The following is a 24,303-nucleotide window of genomic DNA, read 5'->3' on the forward strand; positions in this document are numbered from 1 at the left end:
TGATCTCCAAGCAACGCGCCCAACTCAACTCCTGCGCATGGAGCCGTGGCGCTGTACGACCAGTTCGCTACGGCTCCTCCGTTTTGCTACGCGTACGCGAGATGGCGAGAGGTGAGGCGACCCCACGGGCCATATGCCCATATGGGGAGATGAGAGTACTAGGCGGGCGGGAGCGGGAGCGGCAGCGGCAGCGGCAGCGGCTGAGCGGCAGCGGCGGCAGCAGCGAGTGGTGGTGTAGGCTGGTCCATCCCCATCACACACACACAGCGGGCGCCATCTGCCATCAATGCGGCCTACCCCGCTCGCATTCATTGCGCATCTTGTCCTCATGCCTTGCCTTTCCAACACCTTCATTAATGGCGCGCCCATACGTGACCCGATGCCTCCAAGACCCGCCCCCGCCCCGACCCTTTATCATTCCCTCCCCTCCCCTCCCCTGCTCACCGCCGCACCCTCCCTCCCTCCTCCCGTAGCAGCGCACCATCACCCCCCCCCCCTCCCCAGCTCCTGCTCAGCAACATCTGCTGCTGTCTGCGAAGGCGTGATCGGTCGACTCGAGAGGCCCTGCCCTTGCCCCCGCTGCATGCTGCCGCGGTAGCAGGCAAGGAGAAGAGGAGAGGATGGCGGCCGAGGCGGTGGGGTTCATGGCGCGGGGAGCCAGCGGCGGCAGGGCGGCGGAGCTCGTCACCAGGGACTTCCTCGGCGGGTGCGCGGCCGCCGACGACGCCAGGGACGCCGCCGCCAGGCATGACGCCGTGGTAATCCACTAAGCCCCCACCCCCACGGCTCCGTGTACCAACAACTCTCTCGCTGCTCTTCCCTCCCTCCCTGCCGTGCTCGCTCCGTTTGCTTGGATGATTACGACAGGAGCGAGCAGGAAAATTTTGAGCGGAGAAGGAAGCTGATCCGGTCCGCCGCTCTGGGTTTCTTGCGTGCTTGCTACCGGCACAAATTATAAATAGAATTGTTTCTTTCAGAGACAGCACCTGCATGTGGTGGGAAATCCTCTTTTCCCCTTCTTTCGTTTCATGTTTTCCGATCGTTAGAGGTAACGTGGAAAAGTCTAGTCCAAGGCTTTTTCAGGTTTCAACACGCTATCGGTGCGAAGTTCCAAGTTTCATTCTAGCTAGAACTCGCTTGTTGTACAACAAGCCCTTCTTTTTCTTTTTGCCCATTGTGATTAGAGCCATTCTTTTGGAACTCTGAATTTTAACATGAGACAGTTGCTCCACCTGAGTCAGAAGAAATTCCCACTAGATTCTGCCCAATAACAAATGCAGACTACTGACATCAAAACAAGAAGAATTCACAGTATATGTTTCCCGAAACACATGTGCTACTCATCATAATAAAAAAGAAGAATCTGCACTCGCACATGTTGCCCTTTTATGTTCATTATTAGGCGGAGTCGTTTAGAATAAGTACTAGCATCAGTAGCTGCATTACCTTAAGCTTCCATGGAATTATTTTTTATTAGTAGCCATCTGAGGAAGAGGAACTGTGGCGAACGTGCAGCAAGCTCCTAATCCTGTGTCTCCTCCACCCTGCAGCTGCAGCCCGGGAAGGCGTCCCTGCAGAAGCACGCGTGCCCGGCGGCGCCGAGGGACCTCAACCTGTTCCCGGTGGCCTCCGCCGCCGCCGCCGGCGCGACCAAGCCCTGCGCCGTGACGACGGCGCCCGCTGCGGCGGCCTCGTCCTCGGCCTGCGGCGGCGCCACCGCGACGTACCACAGCGTGTGCACGATAGAGAAGGTGAAGACGGCGCTGGAGCGGTTCGAGCGCGGGAAGCAGAGCCAGCAGCACAGCGGCGCCGGCGCGTCCCCGTCGTCGTCGTCCGTGACCACGTCCTCCGTGAAGCGCCGCGGCGGCGCCGTGGAGCAGGGCGACGGGTGCGACTCCCCCTCGGGCGGCGGCGGAGGGGGGATGGTGGCCGCGGCGTGCCCCAGGTGCTTCCTGTACGTGCTCATCTCCCGGAGCGACCCGCGGTGCCCGCGGTGCGAGTCCCACGTGCCGGCTCCCCCCGCGACGGCGGCGCCCGCCGCGAGCAAGAAGCCCCGGATCGACCTCAACGTCGGCTTCCTCGGCACCTAGCCGAGCCATGGATCGATCCGTTCGTTGTTCGGTCGCCATTCCGACGTCGTAAAGTTAGGCAAGGTGTTCACCGATCCGTATAACCTGGTTGGGGGTCGCCTCTTTTTTGGCTCCGATTCCGTTTCTCCTCCCGGAAACGCATCTCCATGCACTCCGGGAAATGCATCTGCTAGGAAATTTATGGCCGGCGATAGAACGAACTTGAATGGTGATACTGCTGCAACCAAAGTACTGTTCCTCATGGTCTTGGGCGATTGATTGATCCTGCGAGTTCGAAACGGTTGCCGTGGCCGTCCACGGGCGACGCATTGATTGCGCGGGCGCCGCGCAGACGTCGGTCGGTCGCGACAGCGGGCGGCCCCGTTTGGTTTCATAGATCGCTAGGAAATTAATATTTTAACTGTCAAATGACGTTGTCAAATTAAGTCAGTTTACAAAACTAATTTCAGAATTCTACCGCTAGAATTCTGAAGAATTTAATGAGAATTTTAAGTGCGTGATTAGAGGATAGTACTGTAGCAACACTGTAGCCAATTAAATGAGAATTTAATGAGAATTACTGTCATTAAATTCGTCGCGAAAAATTATATTCATTTCTAAAAAATTTTTGCAAATATATTTTATTTAATATTTTATACCTGCGAAATTTTTTTCTCGATTCGTGTGCTACGAATTGTAGCTGGAACCAAAAGGCCAATGATGCTCGGCCTCGGCTCGCGTAGTCGCGTCTCCTGCCGCCGTTTAATGCCGGACAGGGAGTTGACCCCGCGCCCGCCTTGATGGCGCCCGGCATCATCGCCGCCGAAGGACAGCGGAGCGCGTAGTACTCCTCCGATGATCCTTCCGAGTGTCCGACCGACGTGTGAGCGGCGTGATTGCGCGAGGCTTTAATGGCCGCGACGGCGACGGTCCACGGCCGTGCCCCCCGCGCTGCCTGCCTCGCCGCAGACCCGCAGCGCGGGGTGTTTCATGGCGCGCAGAGGCAGCGTCCGGCGGGCGCAGGCCGCCGCAGGCTGCACTCGTGAGGTGAGCGAGTCCTGCGCCGCGTACTGGGGCTGTACCGTTACGGCAGCAGGGCCAGGCCAGGCTCACTTCACTGGCTACCGTTTTCCGCTCACGTCGTACGGGCACCTTGGCACGTACGATCGCGGCCGTGCCGTACGCCTCCGTGCCGACGCATCAATGTATGTGCCCCGTACCGATTTTGCAGGTCGTTGGCGGCCCAAATTGCCAACTTGTCGACGTGTTGGACGCGTGCGCGCGGGCCGCGCGGAGCCTGGCGAAAGAGGTGAGCGTTGGAGATGCTGTGGCCCGTGGACCTGTGTCTACCGTTAGGCCCACGAGGCAGTCGTCTCGCCCCGCTCCCGTGATGTATCAGCAAACAGCTTGCTACCAGAACAACACGCGCCATAATTCAGAAGCAATGCTCAATAGGCAAATCAATTCCATATATTTTGAATTCATCGATTCCATAGGGACTGGCTAGTTTATGGTCGCCCGTAAATATAACAATTTCCAACCGAAGATAATATCCATTTTGGCTTCTCGCCGAGTCCGATCGCGCGTTCCCTTTTTGATCTCCACGCCAATCTCAACATCTGTTCCTCTCAACACATCACCAGGCTGGGTTGTCTGGTACCCTCACAAATGGATAAATTTATACAAACAAATATTTAAATAAATAAATTCAAAATATAATTTCAAACAAAAAAATTCTAAGAAAAAAATTGAGAAAAAATGGGAGATAAAATTAGGAAACAAAACTGTCAAAAAAATACGAACAATTGGAAGGAAAAAAGGTGGATGGATTGGAAACAGAATTTGAAAAATATTCAGAAACAAAAATTAAGCAAAAAAATTGGGAAAAGTTAGAAGAAAACAAACAAAAAAAGTTATATAAAAATAATTGGAAAAAGGAGAAAATAAAAAAGGAATAAAAGTTACGAAAAAATTATGGAAAACAAAAAAAAAGTTGAACCAAAAACTTTGGAAGGAAAAAATTATTAGAGGATAAAAGTTATAGAAGAAGCATCGAGAAAGATAAAAAAATAAAATTCTCCCGCTCCGATCTGGTGGCACCCCGCACGGATCTGGTTGCTCCAGCCCGCTATGTGTCAGGAAGCTCGGCGGTCTCGCCGCCCGCGAGCTCAGGTGCGGGGAGCTCCACTCGCCGTGTGCTGCGACACAGGAAGCTCACTAGTCCCGCTCACTCCTGCTCCGCTGCACACTCGCACTTGAGTCCGCCGCCGTATGCCTGTCTGCATCGCCTCTCACCGTCCGCACTAGATTTGTGGCGCATGGCGCCCAAGAGGAGCGAAGGGCACGTTGCCAGCCTGATCCATTTGGAAGTCGAGCCCACGACCTAGAGAGGGTACCGTGAAAAGAAAAAGGAAATGGGAGTGGGTGCTGACTGTTGACTCGTCGATCGTAAGCTCGTAGACGAGCGGTTGATTGTAGAATTGCGTACAAACCAGACTGTCGCAACTCACAAGAGTTGCATACCAACTCCCAAGCAACGCGCGGCGCGCCAAGTTTGGGCGGCGGCGCAGCCACGTTGTTCCATCGGGGGGCGAACGAGGAAACGACCGTGCCGCTGGGACGGCGTCCAGGGCCAGCTGGGCCCGGCGGAGAGGCGTGGCGTGTGGGGGCTGGCGGCGCGGTGCACGTTCGCGCGAGGATTGGGATTGGGATACCACAATGAACCTGATGAACCTGCATCTTGTGCCTCGCAGGCCTTCTGGAGTTGATCAACCTCAGATTGCATCTTGGTAAGCTTGCGTTTGGCCTTGGCCAGCTTTTTTGTTTGTGTTAGCGCTCGTTGCTTTGTTGCCAGCTGGGTGTTGAGGTTGGCATTTTCCCTCTCGAGGGCCTTGACCTTGAGAGCTGTTTGCGTGTACTCATTTTCCTGCTCAGGTGTTTCATCATCCACAATGAACTCTGTGTCTTGGTTGACCAACACGGCCTTGTCCTTCTCTTGAGCGGGACGCTGCCTTTGGACTTGCATGCCTGCTCCGGTGGTTTGGGCGAGGGGTTGCTCTGAGGGGACAACAGCTTGAACTACGACGGTGTGGAGGCTGAAAGTTTCTGCCTCGGCGGTGGCTTGGTTGGTGTTTTTTCTCTTGGTGGAAGCCATTGGAATTGTTTCTCGAGCTGGGACACGATGGGTGCCACTGTTGGGATCTTCGCGCCCGAAGGTAGCTTGGATACCAAGCAGACAAAGGAAATAGACTGTAGGAACGGTGCACTCAAAGACCTTCGGATAATAACTCAGAGCAAGCTTTTTTCAAATGATCAAAAAGTTATTACAGTAGAGAAAACTGGGGGTATTTATACCCCCAACCCTTGCGGTGCATTTACATTCTTATCCATACATTTTCACCTTATGTCAGCACTTTCGGAGCCCCTAACTAGTCTTTTCTCGCTTTCGAGTTGGAGAGTCATTTACGCCATGCAAGCTTCTCAGAGCCGTGATTGAACACGCCTCTGCCGCGCGTCCAAAGGTTCTTGGAGACCCCAGGCACGCCTTGTCCCTTGGGCTACGCCCCATCAGCTTCGGGTCGAAGGTCTTCGGCGCCTTCGGCCTTTCCTCACACGTAGCAAGGGGACCTTCGGGCGTGTAACCCTCACGAGAGCGCGACTCCGGGGAAAACTTCGACCTGCAGATCAACAAAGAAATTCCAGAGGTTGATCGGAGGTTATGGCGAAGGGTTAGTTGCAGTTGCCATCGTGCCAATAACCTTCGGGTATGGCATCTCCGGAGGTAGTGATTCCCATCAAGCTCTAAACTTCTTTTCTAAGTTTTGATTTGACCGTCATATATACGGATTGATAGGTAACACCAGATGGGGGAGGGATGACGAAGCAGCAGGGATAGGGGTTGTGACAGAACCGCCAAGTTAAACTGGCTTAATTAAGCGTAATGGCTATCATTTGAACACATCAGGCACATTAACTTAATTAAATGTAACTTAACAACCTGTTTCAACCCACGGCCCGATCGAAACAATACCGGTGGTCCTACACGAAGGTAGGCATAGATGGTACATTATGACAAAAATTTGAAATTGCTCCAATACATAACTCAGTACCTTAAATTTTACAAACCGAGTTTGAATACACGAATAATTTACAAGTCTGCTTGCTACTTAAACCAAAGTCTGTCAAACTTGGAGTTAATGACTATAAACAAAGTTGCTATGATGAATTACACGCAGCCCACGAGTGTGCAATTCCGAACTTCCAGAGCTAAGCATCCAGGTCTTCGACGTTCCAGCCCTCCGCTCCCGGGTGAACAAAGTTGGTGCAACACGGGCAAAGATCCACGTGTGCAGGTCCTGAAATAATTGTCCAATAAAACCTTGAGCAACTAATACTCAGCAAGACTTACCCGATTCTGGGTATACTTAGCCCATTATCTGGACATGCAAAGCTCTTTGCCTGGTGGTTTGTTTTGCAGAAATAGCATCTAAAAGTGGATCCTTGTTTCCTATATTTTAGCTCAAAATTCTATATAGCTTAACCATCCGCTAGGTTTCAACTATTTAGAGCAAGCATAGTAGAGTATCAATTAACAATTCATCATCAACATATATCATAAATATTCTATCTCATTACTACGATGCAGTGCTGCGATCAAGGTGCTCATATCCGAGAGAGACTGACGGCGAATCGATTCGATATAACCTTGCAAGGTGGACCTAACCAACATGACATGTATAAGCCCCATCAGACCACACACACTAACCATTCCCCTCCCCGCCTCGAACTACAGGACCGCCCACCATCATATGGTCAGCCGAGCTCAACGTGAGACCACCAAAAGTAAATACATGCATCCTCATTTCTCCGCGACTACTCGACTACCCCAGGAGGTGAGATGGGGTTCTGTACTTTCGAAGTGAGGCAGTACTCAGCTTACCGATTTCGACTACCTCCTACTTCCCCATCCGGTCTCAAATTCCATTTCCTTTCATTCATCAATTCAGTAACTCATATATGGAAACATAAACACACCCTATATCTCGCGAGTAACTGAAAATTACTCGGCTTCTACCGAGTCCTGTTTAGCATAGCATGACTATCATCCTACATCTACTATTAGAGAACTCATGGTACCTAAAGGTTATGCATCTATAGTTTCATTCAACTCCTATGAACTCTAATGCACAGATACTTAATTAAACAAATTGCATAAATTTAAATTAGGGGTTATGCACCGGGGCTTGCCTTCGGGCTGCTGGTCCGTACTACGATCAACTGGGCCTTGGGCCGGGTTCTTGCTGACTTCCGGCTGGGCTAGCTCCAATTGCTCCTGCGGTTCCGCGATCGCCTCGAACACGACTTCTTCGGTTGCAGGTTCTACACGGAGGCACATAATCAGAGGAAAGAAAAAGTATAACAAACACCTAACTAGCAAAGTACACAAGATTCCACGCATAAACTGGGGCTGTAGATTAAATTCAGGAAACACCGGTCATACTGGTATACTCGACCGGTCAGACCAGTCATCAGAGCGGCATGAAGCTACCGGTCAGACTGGTATAGCAAACCGGTCAGACTGGTTGCCAGAGCCACGCCCAGCCTGGGCCACGGCCGGCGGTGAGGCGCTGCGTTCTCGCCGGCGGCGAAGCCGACCGACGATGAGAGCTGGCTCTGCACGACCCCAGTGAGTAGGAACACAAGTCCTTGGGTGATGTTCTCGCGCAGGAGTTGCTAAGCATGGCCGGCGGCATGCGGCCACGGCGGCCAGGGTGGCATGGTCGGGAACGTGCATGGAAACTCGATGAACGTGCAAGAACGAGGAGAGCACGAGCATTAGCGGCTTACTTATAGTCGATTCGAGCTCTTGGGTGGAATAAACGGTGGTCGGGCGATGGAGTTCCACGGTGAGGTCGAGTTTGAGCGAAACTCGAACTGACGGCCGGGGAATCCGGGATTCTCGGCGAGATGAGGGTTGTGGCTGTGATTGGGGGGGGATTGAGGAGGGAGCTAGGGCGGTAGTTGAGCTTTGGGTGTGGTGGAATCGAAATCCATGGAGAGGTGCTCGCGGATTTGACCGGCGAACGGGAGTCGCTCAAGCTCCATCCATGGCTTCGGGAGGAAGAAGAAGTGTGAGCCGAGAGAGGGAAAAAGAGAGGGTGAGCACTGGGTGGTTCAGGGGAGATGCACGGCTTCAAGGCGACGTACAGGGATGGCCAGGGAAGGGCTCGACGGCCGGCACGCGGCAGCAGCCCGTGCGAAGCTCAGTCTCGGCATGGGCGACAGCCCGACGGCGCTCTTCCATTGGCTGCAACCCATCCTAGTGAGCGCGCACACCGAGGATGGCCAGCGCGTGGTGCTAGCTCGCCGGCGGCGACATGGGGTGCACCAAGATACGTGCTCTGCTCCGACGAGCAGGGACACCGGTCGGACCGGTCTTGCCGGGTTAACCCCACCATAATTCTAATGGTTAAACCCCGGGTGTTACAGGGGTGAAAGCATCTAGGCGCTCAAGGTATGTTTTGGTGATTAATGACAACAATTATTGTGACTAATGAGTTTGTGCAGCTGAATAAAATCTTATCGCTCATTGGATCATATGTTAAAGAGGCCTCTAAATTTCATTATTCAAAAAGGCGATCTCGGTATTCAACTCAAGTATATAACAAGACTAAGGATCTTTCTAGTCCTAAGTGTCGCAAGGTTGAGAAGGACACTTAGGTTAATATAGGTTTTATAGTTTTGTAGAGGCCGAACTATTAAGAGGGGTTAAGGCCAAGTAACTTGAGCATGGACATGGTCAATCAAAAACAATGGATGCACACATTGGTCACTCAGGTTCTTGGAAGCTCAAACAAGTGCTATTCAGCTCATATCTTAAGAATATTTGGATTTCATTCAAGACTCAGATTAGAAAAAGCAAAATCAAGAAAAAGTCTTATCACCGGTTTAACCGACGACATCAATTTTCTATACGTCGGTTAAACGCAGAGCAGTAACGGCTAGTTTTTCAAATGGACAGTTTTACACTCATCGGTTGAACCGATGATGACATTTGGAGGGTCGTCGGATTAACTAGCGTTGAGTACTTTTTCTGGCAGCTTTTCTCCAACATTTCTATCTGCATGAGCTGCCTATATATACCCCTCCAATGGGTCATTTTGAAGTCTCTTGACACTAGGCAACACTCATACACTCATTCTCTTGTTGAGAGCCACCTTGAGCTTCACATTCCACTCATTTGATCATTCAATCATCCAAGAGGCAATGCTAAGGACTTGAGTAGAGAGAAGCTTGTGTGCATCCGTTCTTGGTGATTGGTTCTTGCTCAAGTGAAGGCTCTAGCTTGTTACTCTTGGTGATTGGCATCATCTAGGCGATCTTGGTGATTGAGGTGCTTCTTGTGGAGCTTGCCAAGTTGATTGTGGGAGCCTGAAGAAGATTGTACGTGGCTTGAGCTCCACCACGCCGGGATGGTGAACGGAGACTCTTAGTGAGCACCCTTGTCTTGGTGACATGGGAGGTGACAAGACTCTTAGTGAGTGTCACAATGTGGATTAGGGGTGTGTGCCAACACATCGACACCACGGGAAAAAATATGGTCGTCTCTTGCCAACTCTTTACTTTCAAGCACTTACTTTCATGCAATTTATTCATGTGCTTGACCCTAGAGATCATAACTTAGCTCTACCTTGCTTAGCTTTATATCTTGTTGTTTCCTTTATAGCTTGTGTAGGTTGCTTAGTTAGCCGGTTGGTGAATTGAGCCTTACAAGCATTGCATAGTTTAAGGTTGCTTTGTTTTGTTTTAGAAATTTGAAAAAGGCCCAATTCATCCCCCTCTTGGTTCATCGATCCTTACAAGGGGTCTCACTCTCACCTGAAAGATACCTACATGTGATTGTTGAGGTCATAATGCGGTGAGTCTGTAGATCGGTGTTTGTTGCTGAAGCTAAAAGGAATGAGATATGTGTTTGTTCCTGCTAACATAAGCGAAGCAGCCATGATAGCAAATTCTCTGAGATTTCTTTTTTTTTGAAAAGAAAGCAGGAGCACTGCTATGTCATTTAAGATGGGTCTTTTGGATCATTAGGCTTCGCCGCCTAGAGCTATGGCCAAGATGGGTGGTTCGCCTCCTCACTTCGAGGGCAAGAACTTTGCTTGTTGGAAAGTTCGCATGGCCGCATACCTTGATGCGATTGCCCCCGAAGTATGGTTAGCAACAAAGACCGGGTTCACCGGAACTCCCACCTCGGAACAACTCAAGTGAAATGCCAAGGCTAGAAATGCAATTTTCGAAGCCATTAGTGAGGAAGTCTTTGCTAGAGTTAATGGCACGGACTTGATAAGTGATATTTGGAAGGAGCTCATTGAAATTCATGAAGGCTCCACCAAAGTTCGTGAGCAAAAATATCACTTGCTTAGAGCTAAATATGATTCTTTTAAAATGCTAGCTCATGAAAATTGCAATGATATGTATTCTCGCTTGAATGTCATTGTCAAGGACATTAATGCGCTTGAAATATCTAAAATTGACAGTGGCTCCATCAACCGCAAGATACTCATGCTCCTTCCGAAGCCCAAGTACAACATCATCAATGCTATGCTTCAAAAGGAGAATCTTGATACGATGGAAGTGGGAGAGCTTATGGGCGAAATTCGTGCTCATGAATTGGATATTCTTGGTATGTCCGAAGAGCCAACTTCAAGCGAATCAATCGCTCTCAAGACCAAGGTCGACAAGCACCACAAGCTCAAGATGATCAAGCAAGAATCAAGCCCAAGCGATGAAGAAGATCATCGTCAAGAAAGCACATCCGATGATGAAGATGATGATGGAGAACTGAAAGGATCGGGTGCTCTAGCCTAAGAGGGGGAGGGGTGAATTAGGCACTAATAAAAACTTAGACCTATGGCTCCAACTAGTTTGCACAAAACTTAAACTAAAACATGCTATCTAGATGTGCAACTAGGTTGTTCTAGTGTGAAACTCCTATCCCAAAAGAGTTTAGCAACCTATAGCCTTTTCCTATCAAGAAACTATTCTATGAAAGTAAAGCCACACAAATTGCTAGTATGAAATGCGGAAGCTTAAAGAGCGGGATAGGAGATAGCAAACTCTTGACGTGTGTGTTTATCCCGTGGTTCAGTTAGCCACAAAGGCACACCTACATCCACGTTGTTGTAGCACTCACTAAGAGTATTGCTACTTGGCCACCAAGTCTCTTCCGTGAACACAATCACGGTCACCTTGGCCCCGGATTCCACTAAGGAGCTTCTCCACAAAGGATGGGGGTCTCCACGTCCCCCGCACAAAGTGTCGTCGCCGCTCCACACCAAGTCGGAGGGTCGATGACGTTGCTGGTGAGCTTCACGCTCCAAGGTGCCGGCGCACCAAGCTCTTTTTTTGGTTCACTAGAGAACCACAGCACAAAGGCTCAAGGCCTTGCAATCACACTCACTAAGAGCTAATCTAGCACTCACACTTTACAAAGCTAGTGCTATAAGCTAAGGTTATGATCTATGAGCTCTTGTATGGCTTGGAGATGTTCTTGGATGTGTATGAGGTGTCTTGGGACTCCAGCGATCTTCAAATGGCCGGGGTGAGGTGTATATATAGGCCACCAAGTCTTGTAGCCGTTGCTCCAACGGTCAGCAGAAAATCTGCGTATCACCGGAAGAACCGATGCCTCTGGCAGGGGTAGCGTCGGTTCATCCGGTCACTCATAACCCGAAGTAGCCGTTGAACTCCTGACAGCTGACGCAGTGATCACCGGTTGAACTGATGCTTTGTTCCGATGCATCACCGGTTCATCCGGTGTTTAAGAATCTTCTCCTGACAGGAGACGTCATTACACCGATGGTATGCACCGATGCTTCACCGGTTCAACCGGTGCTGAAGAATCTTCTCCTGGGCTCTTGACATCGTCTCTGGAACATAGGACGCCCAATGCACCGATGCCCTTTCTTGGACCGTCGGTTCAACCGGTGCCTATAGGCTAATTTGGCTTCGATTTCCTCCTGCACTAGAATTCCATAGCGTCGGTTCTTCCGACTACCATCGGATGCACCGATGCGGAACCCCCGTAGGCGCGGCCCTTCGGGCCCCACTTTGCCTATCTTTTCTTTTTCTTTGTCATCACTTGAACCTAAAAATCTGAGAATGGTCATCTTAACAATCATATTAGTCCAAGTGTTGTGTTATCATTCGATCACCAAAATCACTTGAAATGGCATAAATGGTGCCATATTCCTTACAAGAACTTGCCCTCATGATGAGAAAGTTCACACGCTTCAGCGACAAGATCAACAAGAGGGGTTACAATTTTGACCCTAAAAGAAAGATGTTCCGGCCAAGGGGAGATTCCAAGAGCAAAACTTACTACAATTGTGGAGAAAAGGGCCACATCTCTCCAAATTGCCCCAAGCCGGACAAAAGAAAGAAAGAAAGCAAGAACAAGCATCGCCATGATTCGAGCGATGATGAAGAAGATGAGATGAAGATCAAGAACAAGAAATATGGGAAGAAGAAGAGCCATGAGAATAAGACCAAGCTCTTCCCAAAGAAGAAAGGAAACACCAAGAGAAGCTTCTTGGTGGAAAAACAAGAATGGGTGACCGATGTCTCATCAAGTGAAGAATCAAGTGATGAAGAAGACATCGTCACCAATGCTCTCACAAATGAAGAATCATTGCTACCTCCACCTCCTATGTGCCTCATGTCAAAAGGTAACATAAAGGTATGTGAGGAGGATAGTGATAGTGATAGTGATGATGAGCTTGATCCAAATGAATTTGCTAACCTCATCAATGAGTATACATCCGTCATAAAGAGGGAAAAGGGCAAGGTCAAGCACCTTGAGAGCACTCATGCCAAGTTAGAGTTAGCTCACTCCGATTTGCTTGGCAAGTACAATGACTTGCTTAAAAAGCACAATGAGTCACTTGCACTTGCTAAGCAAGTTGAAGAGAGCCACAAGAAACTCAAGCAAGAGCATAGATGCTTCATTTATAAGAAGAAAAAAATCGGTAAGTTTGAGAGTAGATGTGATGAAGGATTCTTTCTTGGTTATGCATCAAACTCCAAAGCATATAGAGTATTCAATCAAACCTTCGGGTTAGTTGAAGAAATATGTGATGTGGAGTTTGATGAATCTAATGGCTCCCAAGAGGAGGTTATTGGCTATGACAATGTAGGTGATGAGGAGATTGAAGAAGCTTTGAAGAAGATGTCCATTGTGGATATCAAGCCGGAAGAGGTGCATGAAGGCAATGATCAAAGGGGGGGACCTTCCTCATCTACACCAAGTACCTCCATGGCACCCCAAGTGGATGAAGATAAAGAAAAAGATGATCTACAATCTCAAGAAAGTGTTCCAACGCCAACACCCCAAGTGCAAGAACAAGAAGAGCAAAATGTTCCACCACAATCACAAGTCATCCATGATCCACCTCAATAAACATCCACGCATGTACCGCTAGTGAAGCATGGTCGTTTCTCCAAGAATCATCCAATTGATCAAATCATTGGTAATCCTTCCAAGGGAGTAAGAACTCGTTCTAAACATGCTTCATTTTGCGAATATTACTCGTTTGTTTCTTGTATTGAACCCACTAGCATAGAGGAAGCGCTTGAGGACTCGGATTGGGTGATGGCCATGCAAGAAGAATTGAACAACTTCACGCGCAATGAAGTTTGGGTCCTCAAAACTCTTCCGAAAAACAAGAACATCATCGGCACTAAGTGGGTCTTCCGAAACAAGCAAGATGAACATGGGGTGGTGGTATGCAATAAAGTAAGACTTGTGGCAAAAGGGTTTTCTCAAGTCGAAGGTTTGAATTTTGGTGAAACTTTTGCTCCGGTTGCAAGACTTGAAGCTATCCGCATCCTTCTTGCTTACTCTTCTCATCATAATATCAAATTATATCAAATGGATGTGAAAAGTGCATTCTTAAATGGCTTTAATTACGGACTTGTTTATGTTGAGCAACCTTCCGGGTTTGAAGATCCGAGGAATCCTAACCATGTTTATAGATTGCACAACGCACTCTATGGGCTCAAACAAGCTCCAAGGGCTTGGTATGAGAGGCTTCGTGACTTCCTAATCATGCATGGCTTCAAGATCGGGAGGGTGGACACCACATTGTTCACAAAAGACGTCAACGGGGATATTTTCATTTTTCAAATTTATGTTGATGATATTATTTTTGGCTCAACTAATGATTTACTAAGCCATGAGTTTGCTACCATGATGTCTAGGGAATTCGAGATGTCCATGATCGGCGAATTGACATTCTTCCTTGGTTTTCAAGTCAAACAATTGAAGGAAGGGACATTCATCTATCCAGAAAAATATACTAAAGATATCTTGAAGAAGTTCAAGATGGATGAATGCAAGCCGATCAAGACACCCATGGCAACCAATGGGCATCTCGACTTGGATGTGGACGGTAAACCGGATGATCAATCCCTCTATCGTTGTATGATAGGGTCTTTGCTTTACATTACCGCATCTAGGCCCGATATAATGTTTAGTGTGTGCTTGTGTGCCCGCTTTCAAGCAAACCCAAAGGAATCACACCTCTCGGCTGTGAATAGGATCCTTCGGTATCTAAAGCTAACCCCATGCATAGGCTTATGGTACCCCAAGCACGCTAGTTTAGATCTCTTGGGATACTCTGGGGGCTGCCACTTGCTTGGGCGTTCTCTAGTTTCTTGGTCAAGTAAGAAGCAAAATTCCGTGGCTTTCTCCACCGCGGAAGCGGAATATATAGTGGCCGGTGCATGTTGTGCCCAAATCCTATATATGAAGCAAATCCTTTTGGACTTTGGTGTGAAACTAGATAGGATTCAACTCCTTTGTGACAATGAAAGTGCCGTAAAAATTGCCAAAAATCCGGTTCAACACTCTCGCACAAAGCACATTGATATTCGCCATCACTTCTTGCATGATCACGAAGTTAAAGGAGACATATGTCTTCAAGGTGTGAGATCCGAGGAGCAATTGGTGGATATTTTCACAAAACCTTTAGACGAGAGTACCTTTGTAAGGCTAAGAAATGAGCTAAATGTTTTAGATGCGGCAAACGTCATGTAAAGTTGCTATGCCATATAAAATGCATACATATTTATAGGACACTTGTCTAACCATGGTAAGATAGTGATGAGCATGGGTTTAGCTAGAGGTGGTGGTTCACTTGTTTTTCTCTAGGCTTGTAGAAAGGCTCATCATGAAGAAGCTTCCCATGGGTTCAAACTTGACAAGTAGAACTTAAATTCCTGTTATACATTTCTTGTCATATAGATGTGCACTTCATGTTTACCTTTCTCTCGCATGTGGTTATAGCTTGCACCATCATTGCATGCGTAAGGATCACAAAGGAGATCACTTGATGAAAATGAGACTTGTTTCATATGCAAGATCTCAATTCATGAGAAGTGAATAGAGCAAAGTGTTAGGTGCGTTATTGCCTAGTGAGTCATGTCATGATGAGTTTGAAGCTCTCTATCTTCAATATTCCTATGGCATGGCTCATACATTTTATTTGGCGCTTTGTCTCGCTTCGCGGCTTTTCTTTGTGTTTGAAAAGAAAAACTATTAGGCTTGTATGCTATCCTAAATATTTTGAGGGGTAAAGTCGCCTATGCAAGTCCATTAACTTGAGTTTAGTTGAATTTTATAAGTTTATTGGACTTAGCATTGAAGAGTGGGATGAGTGAAGGTTTTTCGGGTTCACCGGTTAAACCGATGTTTAATGGATCTTCACCATCCGTTTAACCGGCGTTGCTAAGTTCCATCTCAGCTCAGTCAAATCCAGGCGTTCAACCGGCATATGCAAATATCACAGCATCGGATCAACCGGTGAACATAACACAGTTCTGACCTAGCAATCATCCGATGATTTCAGTGTTCAACCGGCGAGTTCAAACTTCACATCATCGGTTCAACCGGTGTTCAGATGCAGATTTGCTGGAGTCACGGGTGAACTGAACCAACGCAATCAACCGGCGTTCAAAACCTAAGCGTCGGATCAACCGGTGTTAAAGAAAATCGCGGGGCCCACATGTCACATATCTCTCTTGCCCGCGCCGCCGGCTTCACTTCCGCCCGCTTCCTTCTCGTCTCCACGTACTACAGCACCGCCGCCGTTCCTCCGGCGCCGCCCACCTCGCCACGCCGCCGGCCCGCGCCTACGCCGTCGCCAGTCCACGGCCGCCGCGTTCGCCTGCACCAGTCGCTCGCTTGCACCGCCACCGTCTGCCTCTGCAGCGTGCACACCACTGCAGTGCCGCCCGCGTGCCGCCCGCGCCTTCCATGACGCCCGCGCCGCTGCTTTACGCCGCCCGCGCCGCCTGTGCCTCTTCCACGCCACCTGCACCTTCACTCGCCGCTACACTCCGCCACTCCACTCCGACGCTCTACGCCACCTGCGCCATTCACACATTGCGCAGCCCGCTCCATGCATCCTGCGCCACCGCCGTGCCACGTCTAATCGCTCACGCTCCACAAACCCTGCCGTGCATTGCTCGTGCTCACGCCGCCTAGATGGGTCGTGAGAAGAGAAAGGGGAAGGAAGTTGTCATTGAGCAGTCGGTCCACAAGCGGACCCGTGCAGAGAGGGAGGCCGAGAGGGCCGAGATGGTGGCCAAGCCCGCCGAGGAGCAGGCTTCGAGGCGTGCTCGTTCACTCCGGATCAGGGATCAGCCCAGTAGGGGCAGAGGCAGAGGTAGAGTAGGCAGGGCCACTAGGGCCACGGCATAGCAGACAGAGAGAGATTCGTCTGAGGGGGAGCCATCACCTGAGTCAGAGGGGCAGAGTTCTCCTACTCCACGACGTTTTGTCCGCACTCGGCAGATGTCAGCAGCGGCAGAAGAGTCGCCAGCGACCGAGCGTCGCGCCAGACCTAGGACACGAGGTGGACACCAGCCTCAGCCACCTCGGAGGTCCGCCGCAGTAGCAGCAGCAGCAGCACGCAGAGCTGAGGCCTTAGAGGCCGAGCGCGCAGTGTTTCGTATGGACACGATCGTGCATCTGGAGCCAGGGGTCCTGCTCCAGAACTTGACTAGAGCCAATGCGGCTAAGGTCAAGAGGCTCAGGTGGAGCGTTGAGGAGGAGGATTGGTTCCCAGTTGGCCGTGACAGCCGTGTTGACAGGAGGTTGTGGACCTTGTTGCAGGCCAGTTTTTACGAGACCTATCAGAGGAGGGGCCACCGGATCTTCCCTCACTATGTGGTTGACTGGGTCTCTCTGAGGACAGCAGCAGGAGGGGCAGATGCCAGAGAGCATTTTTCTCACTTCAGAGGGCTGCCTAGACTGCTTGAGATGGGGCAGAACAGGTACATTGAGGACTGGGTCCGAGTGTTCTATGCCACAGCCTGGATTGCTCCCGAGCGCAGAGCTGTGCATTTCATGTTTGGAGGCCAGGTCTTTGGTTTGACGAGGGCGATGATTGCAGGAATCCTTGGAGTCGACTTGGTCGATGTCTCCTTGCACGAGAGAGTCTACGGGGATGCAGATCCACCTCGCAGGGCGTTGATTGGCGGGATAGCACCTTCTCATGAGGCAATCTCTCGGTGTTTCCGTCAGCCGTTCCCTGCTTCCTATGCTAGGGTCCCCTGCCTACTGACAGCCGAGGCTTACACAGTACACATGGCCCTCCGGAGGACCTTGTTACCGGGGAGTGGCTACCCAGAGGGGTTCACAGGACTGTAGCAGCTACTACTACTCCACATCCTCACTCATGAGCCTTTTGACATTGTGGACTTTATTTTGGCTGCGATTGAGGATGTGATCACTGATGGGTTGGGGGTCGTGTGGCAGTTTCCTTATGCACACTGGATTAGTTATATTTGTTCTATGATCGTGCCCACTGACTCGCCGATCAGTGCTGTCTACCGCCAGGATGAGGCTCCCCGGTTCCCAGTCTACCGTCCCACTACTCCACAGGACCGGAGGAGGGGCAGATAGGCAGACAAAGCTGCAATGGCACAGCTACCAGCTGAGGTGCAGGCCTGAGTGGCCGAGGAGGACGAGGCACTACTTGAGGCAGAGGCACAGCTTCCCGGAGGAGACGACGAGATCCACTGGTCAGACATAGAGACTGACTCCTCTGAGGACGACGAGTACTTCCCTCCTACACCAGCTACTCACGATCATGAGGCAGGAGGATCCAGAGAGCCAGCTGAGCCAACAGTCACTACTGTCTCCGAGTCTCAGGTGACTCAGCCGTCCGAGCTCACCTCTCTACTCCAGCAGCTAATTAGTCAGCAGAGAGAGGATCGGCTCGCGACAGAGGCCTGGCTCACTGCCATCCAGAGGGAAGCTGCTCTAGAGCGCACTGCATCTGAGGAGCGGTTTGTCAGCCTACTTGATAGAGTTACTCAGAGGACAGATGCTCAGTTTCAGCAGATGCAGCAGGGCATGATGGCTATGTTTGGCATGATCACACAGTTATACTCTCAATCCGGACTAGCCCCGCAGTAGCCAGGTCTTCAAGGTATGGGAGTATCTACACTTACTATCACTCCAGCTCCAGCCTCTACTGCAGCTCTAGCTTCTTCGACGGCACCGGAGACCACTTTCTCGTTGTTCGCACTTCTTGGGTCTGCCGGTCGTCAGATCTTCTCGCCACTGCCAGCGACTACGCTTTTTCAGGACTCACCGTCAGCGGTTCAGTCAGTCGCCCTCCCCATCGTACCACAGGCACTACCTTCAGGGGGAGGAGGAGGAAAGGAGTCCCTACTTCCACAGCTGACACAGATAGCAGCCTCAGCAGTCACGTCTTCAGATGGTGACACCTCTTCTGCTTACCCGATTACGACTTCACGGATCCTCTCCCAGGCAGTGCCAGCACGAGAGCCTCCACGACAGCTACACCTCTAGTCAGCTCGGACCCGCAGCTCCCGTCCGTCACCGAGGGTTCCCCGTCCGACGACGACGACGATGACCTGGACCGCTTCCTCACCGTGCCACGACAGCAGGACCCGTAGCTCACCTTTTTGATGCTTTGATGCCAAAGGGGGAGAGAGTTAGGGGGAGTCACAGAGGAGTTGGAGTCAGAGGGAGGGTAGAGCTAGCAGAGTGCTCGTAGATGCCAGGACTTGATTGGCTTTTGATTCATTGACATGTATATTAGACTCTTGTGCGTGTTGCTCTTTATGACATGTCTATGGATTCTGTTCGAGCCTTCGTGTTCTTTGTGCTTTTTTTCGCGCGTTAATCTTTCTTGCTTTACTCGTTTAAGTTATTATTTGTGTTGTCATCAATCACCAAAAAGGGGGAGATTGAAAGCATCTAGCCCTCAAGGTATGTTTCGGTAATTAATGACAACCATATTGTGACTAATGAGTTTGTGCAGCTTAATGAAATCTTATCGCTCATTGGATCATATGTTAAAGAGGCTCCTAAATTTCATTATTCAAAAAGGCGATCTCGGTATTCAACTCAAGTATATAACAAGACTAAGGATCTTTCTAGTCCTAAGTGTCACAAGGTTGAGAAGGACACTTAGGTTAGTATAGGTTTTATAGTTTTGTAGAGGTCGCACTATTAAGAGGGGTTAAGGCCAAGTAACTTGAGTATGGACATGGTCAATCAAAAATAATGGATGCACACATTGGTCACTCAGGTTCTTGGAAGCTCAAACAAGTGCTATTCAGCTCATATCTTAAGAATATTTGGATTTCATTCAAGACTCAGATTAGGAAAAGCAAAATCAAGAAAAAGTCTTATCACCGGTTTAACCGACGACATCAATTTTCTATACGTCGGTTAAACGCAGTTGTTGAAGTCTGGACACAGTGTTCACCAGATTAACCGACGATGTTTAAAATTAACGTCGATTCAGTTGTCCAGAGAGTCGGTTTTTTAGGGGTTTTCAGGCTTACACTCACCGGTTAAACCGACGAAGGATTTGAGTTAGTGTCGGTGCAGTTGTCCAGAGAGTTGGTTTTTCAGTTGATCAGTGGACAACTATACTCACTGATTAAACCGATGATACGTCAGTTAAATTGCCAGTGCAGTAACGGCTAGTTTTTATATCAGCACCGCTCAAATTAAACCGGCTTAAGTGCGCTAACCATCATCTTAATACTTAATGAAGTTACTGTGCACTTAAAACGGTTTAATCTGACAGGCTGTCGGGTAAATAACTTAGCAACTCTATAAATGAAAGACATAGCTAGGAACTAATAAAAGTAAAGGCATAACTTGATGACATAAAATAGCAACAAAAATTTTACCAGATCAACATGATAAAGATATGGCATGCCACAGAATTATTTCAGCTTTTATTGATGACAGAAAGTATTTATTTTAGCCCTAGCAAGCTAAACCAAACACAAATAGATCAACACAAAAGTGTACAGCAACAGGTCATGAAAATTTTATAGTGGGTTACATATGAAAAGATGAGGCTACTAAATTAATTTCAGAATTTTTAGATCAATAGAACTGCAGATAATAAATAAACAAGCTCAAACACAAAGTAAAATCTAGCAGGGATAAAACTGACAATTGACATGGATGAGTATTTTTCCTCTGAAGTTCTGGATCTAAGAAAACTAACAAAATTTACTTTGTATTTTTAGCATTTTTCTGCGAATTTCTATGCAATTTTGAAACTTTGGCCGAAATAAGTAAAAAGAAAAACATAAAGAGAGGGGGGCTGACAACCGGGCCCCACACGTCAGTGGGAGCCCAGCTCCCACTCGCCCCCTCCCCCTCCCCTGCTTCGCCCGCTCGGCCAGGGGGCCCAGGCGGCCCTGCAGCTCGCGGCGGCACCCCGCGGCGTGGGCCGGCGGTGGCACGCGGCGGCCACGGCGGCGCGGCGGCGTTCCGACGCCGGAGGCTGCGGAATCAAGTGGGGAGAAGGTCGGGGAGGACGAGGGGGTTGCGGAGAAGCTCACCGAGGGCTCATTTCGGGCAGAGGAGGGCCGGGAGAGGGTCGTCGACGGAGAGGGGCGGAGCTCGGGGCGGACGACAATGGCGGATGGCGGTCTTCGGCTCGATTTCGGCCGGTGTAGGGCACGCCCGAGCTCATGGAGGGGTGGAGTGGGGGCGGGGTGAGGTCGCGCAGCTCAGAGTGCAAAGGATCGAGGTGGGGCATCGAGGAACGGCCGGCGCAGTCGTCGACGGCGAGCTCTGCTCGGCCTGGCTCCGCGCGATCTCGAGGGCGAAGAGGAACGGGAGAAACTAGAGACGGCACTGGAACGAGATAAGGTCGAGCTTGAGCGGCGTCGAGGCGCGATGGCCGACGCGTGGCATCGCCGGCCACGGTATGGGCGCCGGGCGTCACAGTGCCGAGCACTGGAGAACCACTGTTTACTCGTTTGAACGATTTTGACTCAAATTTGACCAGCTGAAACTCCAATTTTCATATAGAAACTTGGAATTTCACCAAAATAAAAGTTGTAGAGGAAAAGAAGATCTACAACTTTCGTTTTGGACGAAAGTTGATTTGAGGTTCGGATCATCGAGAAAAACGGGGTCAAACATAGCTAAAACAATGTTTAACGCGCGGACTCGGTTAACGCTAATGGCGCGCTTAAGCCATGATTAGCGATTAAACACGTGATTAGCGACCACGATTAACGCAGGGGTGTTACAGCTTTCCCCCCTCAAAGGAATCTCGTCCCGAGATTCATGCACGATAGAAAGTATAAGGCGAGAAGGTTCCAAGATAAAGTACCTGATGAGCATTTAAAAAGTCCGAATACTTGGATCTCCGAAATTCCTCTTTCTCCCAAGTAGCTTCTTCTTCGGAGTGATTGCTCCATTGAACTTTGTAGAATTGGTTGGTGGTGTGACGGGTAACTCGATCCTTGCGATCAATAATCTTGATAGGATGCTCAGAATAAGTGAGATCAGACTCTAATTGAATCGAGTCACTTTCCACAACTTCAGTTGGAACTCTAAGGCACTTTCTGAGTTGTGATACATAAAAAAATGTTATGCACTGCAGAAAGATTTGCTGGCAGATCCAAGCGGTAAGCCACAGGACCGCATCTTTCTACAATTAGATATGGACCGATGTAGCGGGGAGCTAACTTCCCTTTTATTCCGAATCTTTGCATGCCTTTCCAAGGTGATACTTTTAAATAGACATGGTCACCGACCTTAAAGATGAGTGGATCCCTTCTTTTATCCGCAAAGCTCTTCTACCGAGATTGTGCAATCTTTAAGTTGGCTTGGATACGACGGACTTGTTCTTCGGCCTCTTGAACCATGTCGGGTCCAAAAATCCTTTCACCCGCTTCAGACCAATTCAAAGGTGTTCGACATCGACGACCGTATAATGCTTCAAATGGTGCCATTTTGATGCTCTCTTGATAGCTATTGTTATAAGAAAATTCCGCTAATGGCAGACATTGATCCCATTTATGTGGATAGGCTAAAACACAAGCACTGAGCATATCTTCTAAAATCTGATTGATTCTCTCAGTTTGGCCATCTATTTGAGGGAGGTAAGCAGAGCTGTGAATCACACGAGTTCCTAAGCAAGTATGCAATTGTTCCCAAAAGCGAGCAGTGAATTGGCTTCCACGATCAGAGATGATAGTCTTGGGTATACCATGCAGGCATAAGATACGCTCAATGTATAACTCAGCATATTTCTTTGTTGAATAACGAGTGTTAACTGGAATGAAATGTGCTGACTTGGTTAGCCTGTCGACCACAACCCAAATAGAATCGTATCCCTTTTGAGTTCGTGGCAAACCAACTATGAAATCCATACTGATATCCTCCCATTTCCATTCAGGAATGTTCAATGGTTGAAGAGTTCCAGCTGGCCTGAGATGACTGGCTTTAACCCTTCGACAGATATCACACTTTGACACATACTTGGCAATTTCTCTCTTCATTCTCGTCCACCAAAATCGTTGTTTTAGGTCTTGATACATCTTGTTGCTACCCGGATGGATTGATAGTCGAGAGGTATGAGCCTCATCAAGAATTTGTTTTCTGAGCTCAAAATCCTTAGGCCCCACTAATCGGTTTTTGAACCATAACACATTCTCACTATCTTGGTGGAAACAATTGACTTTAGGATCTCCTTCTGATATCCTTCTCTGAATTTCCTTCACCCCTTTACCTTTCTTTTGTGCCGCAATGACGAGATCACGAAGAGTAGGAGTGAGTTCTAGATGGGCCAATGTGCCATGTGGTACGATACTTAAGTTCAGCTTTTCCATTTCAAAGCAAAGGGATTCGCTTAATGGTATAGCTGAGATGCAATGACAATGAACTTTGCGACTTAGCGCATCGGCAACCACATTTGCCTTGCCTGGATGATAATGCACTTCGAGCTCATAATCTTTAATCAACTCAAGCCATCTCCTTTGACGCATGTTCAAATCAGCTTGAGTGAAAAGGTATTTGAGACTCTTGTTATCAGTATAGATATTGCACAACGTACCCAGAAGGTAGTGTCGCCAGATCTTCAGAGCATGAACAACAGCTGCTAACTCAAGATCATGAGTGGGATAGTTTTCTTCATGCCTCTTGAGTGATCGAGAAGCATAAGCAATCACTCGGTTCTCCTGCATCAAGACACAGCCAAGTCCGGTGCCGGAGGCATCACAGTAGACATCAAAAGGTTTCGCAGTGTCGGGTTGGGCCAAGATTGGAGCGGAAGTGAGAAGTGTTTTCAATTTCTGGAAAGCTTCCTCACATTGGGTACCCCAATAGAACTTGATGCCCTTTTTTAGAAGTTTAGTCATTGGCTTCGCAATTCGGGAGAATTCTGGGATGAACCGACGATAATACACAGTTAAACCCAAGAAACTGTGGATTTCAGGAACTGAAGTTGGGGCCTCCCAATCAAGTACATCCTGTACTTTACTGGGATCCACGAAAATACCTTCAGCAGATATGACATGACCTAGAAACGGAACTTCCTTCAGCCAGAAGTCACACTTGCTGAATTTGGCATAAAGCTGGTGCTCTCTAAGACGTTGAAGAACTATGTGAAGATGACGAGCATGTTCTTCCTCAGTCTTGGAGTACATCAAGATATCATCAATGAAGACCACGACGAACTTATCTAACTCTGGCATGAATACTGAATTCATAAGGTACATGAAGTAAGCGGGAGCATTGGTTAATCCGAAGGACATCACCAAATACTCGTAGAGACCATAACAAGTAGAGAAGGCTGTTTTTGGTATATCCGCCGGTCTGATTTTGATTTGATGATAACCAGATCGTAGATCTATTTTTGAGAATACCTTAGCT

General features: G+C 49.0%; 1 protein-coding gene across 2 annotated transcripts; it reads left to right on the forward strand.

The window, feature by feature from the left end:
* The first annotated feature begins 412 nt into the window (after positions 1–412).
* LOC120691854 lies at positions 413–2,363 on the forward strand. Of its 2 annotated transcripts, none has more exons than XM_039975054.1 (2): positions 413–758; positions 1,557–2,363. In XM_039975054.1, the coding sequence occupies exons 1-2, from the start codon at positions 621–623 to the stop codon at positions 2,088–2,090; spliced, it is 672 nt and encodes a 223-aa protein (XP_039830988.1). In that variant the 5' UTR covers positions 413–620; the 3' UTR covers positions 2,091–2,363. The 2 variants fall into 2 exon arrangements, with proteins under 2 accessions (XP_039830988.1, XP_039830987.1); XM_039975053.1 differs by having other exon boundaries at positions 418–758; positions 1,551–2,363.
* The last annotated feature ends 21,940 nt before the right edge of the window (positions 2,364–24,303 follow it).

Source organism: Panicum virgatum, chromosome 9N, assembly GCF_016808335.1.
Source record: "Panicum virgatum strain AP13 chromosome 9N, P.virgatum_v5, whole genome shotgun sequence".
NCBI classification, from domain to species: Eukaryota; Viridiplantae; Streptophyta; class Magnoliopsida; order Poales; family Poaceae; genus Panicum; species Panicum virgatum.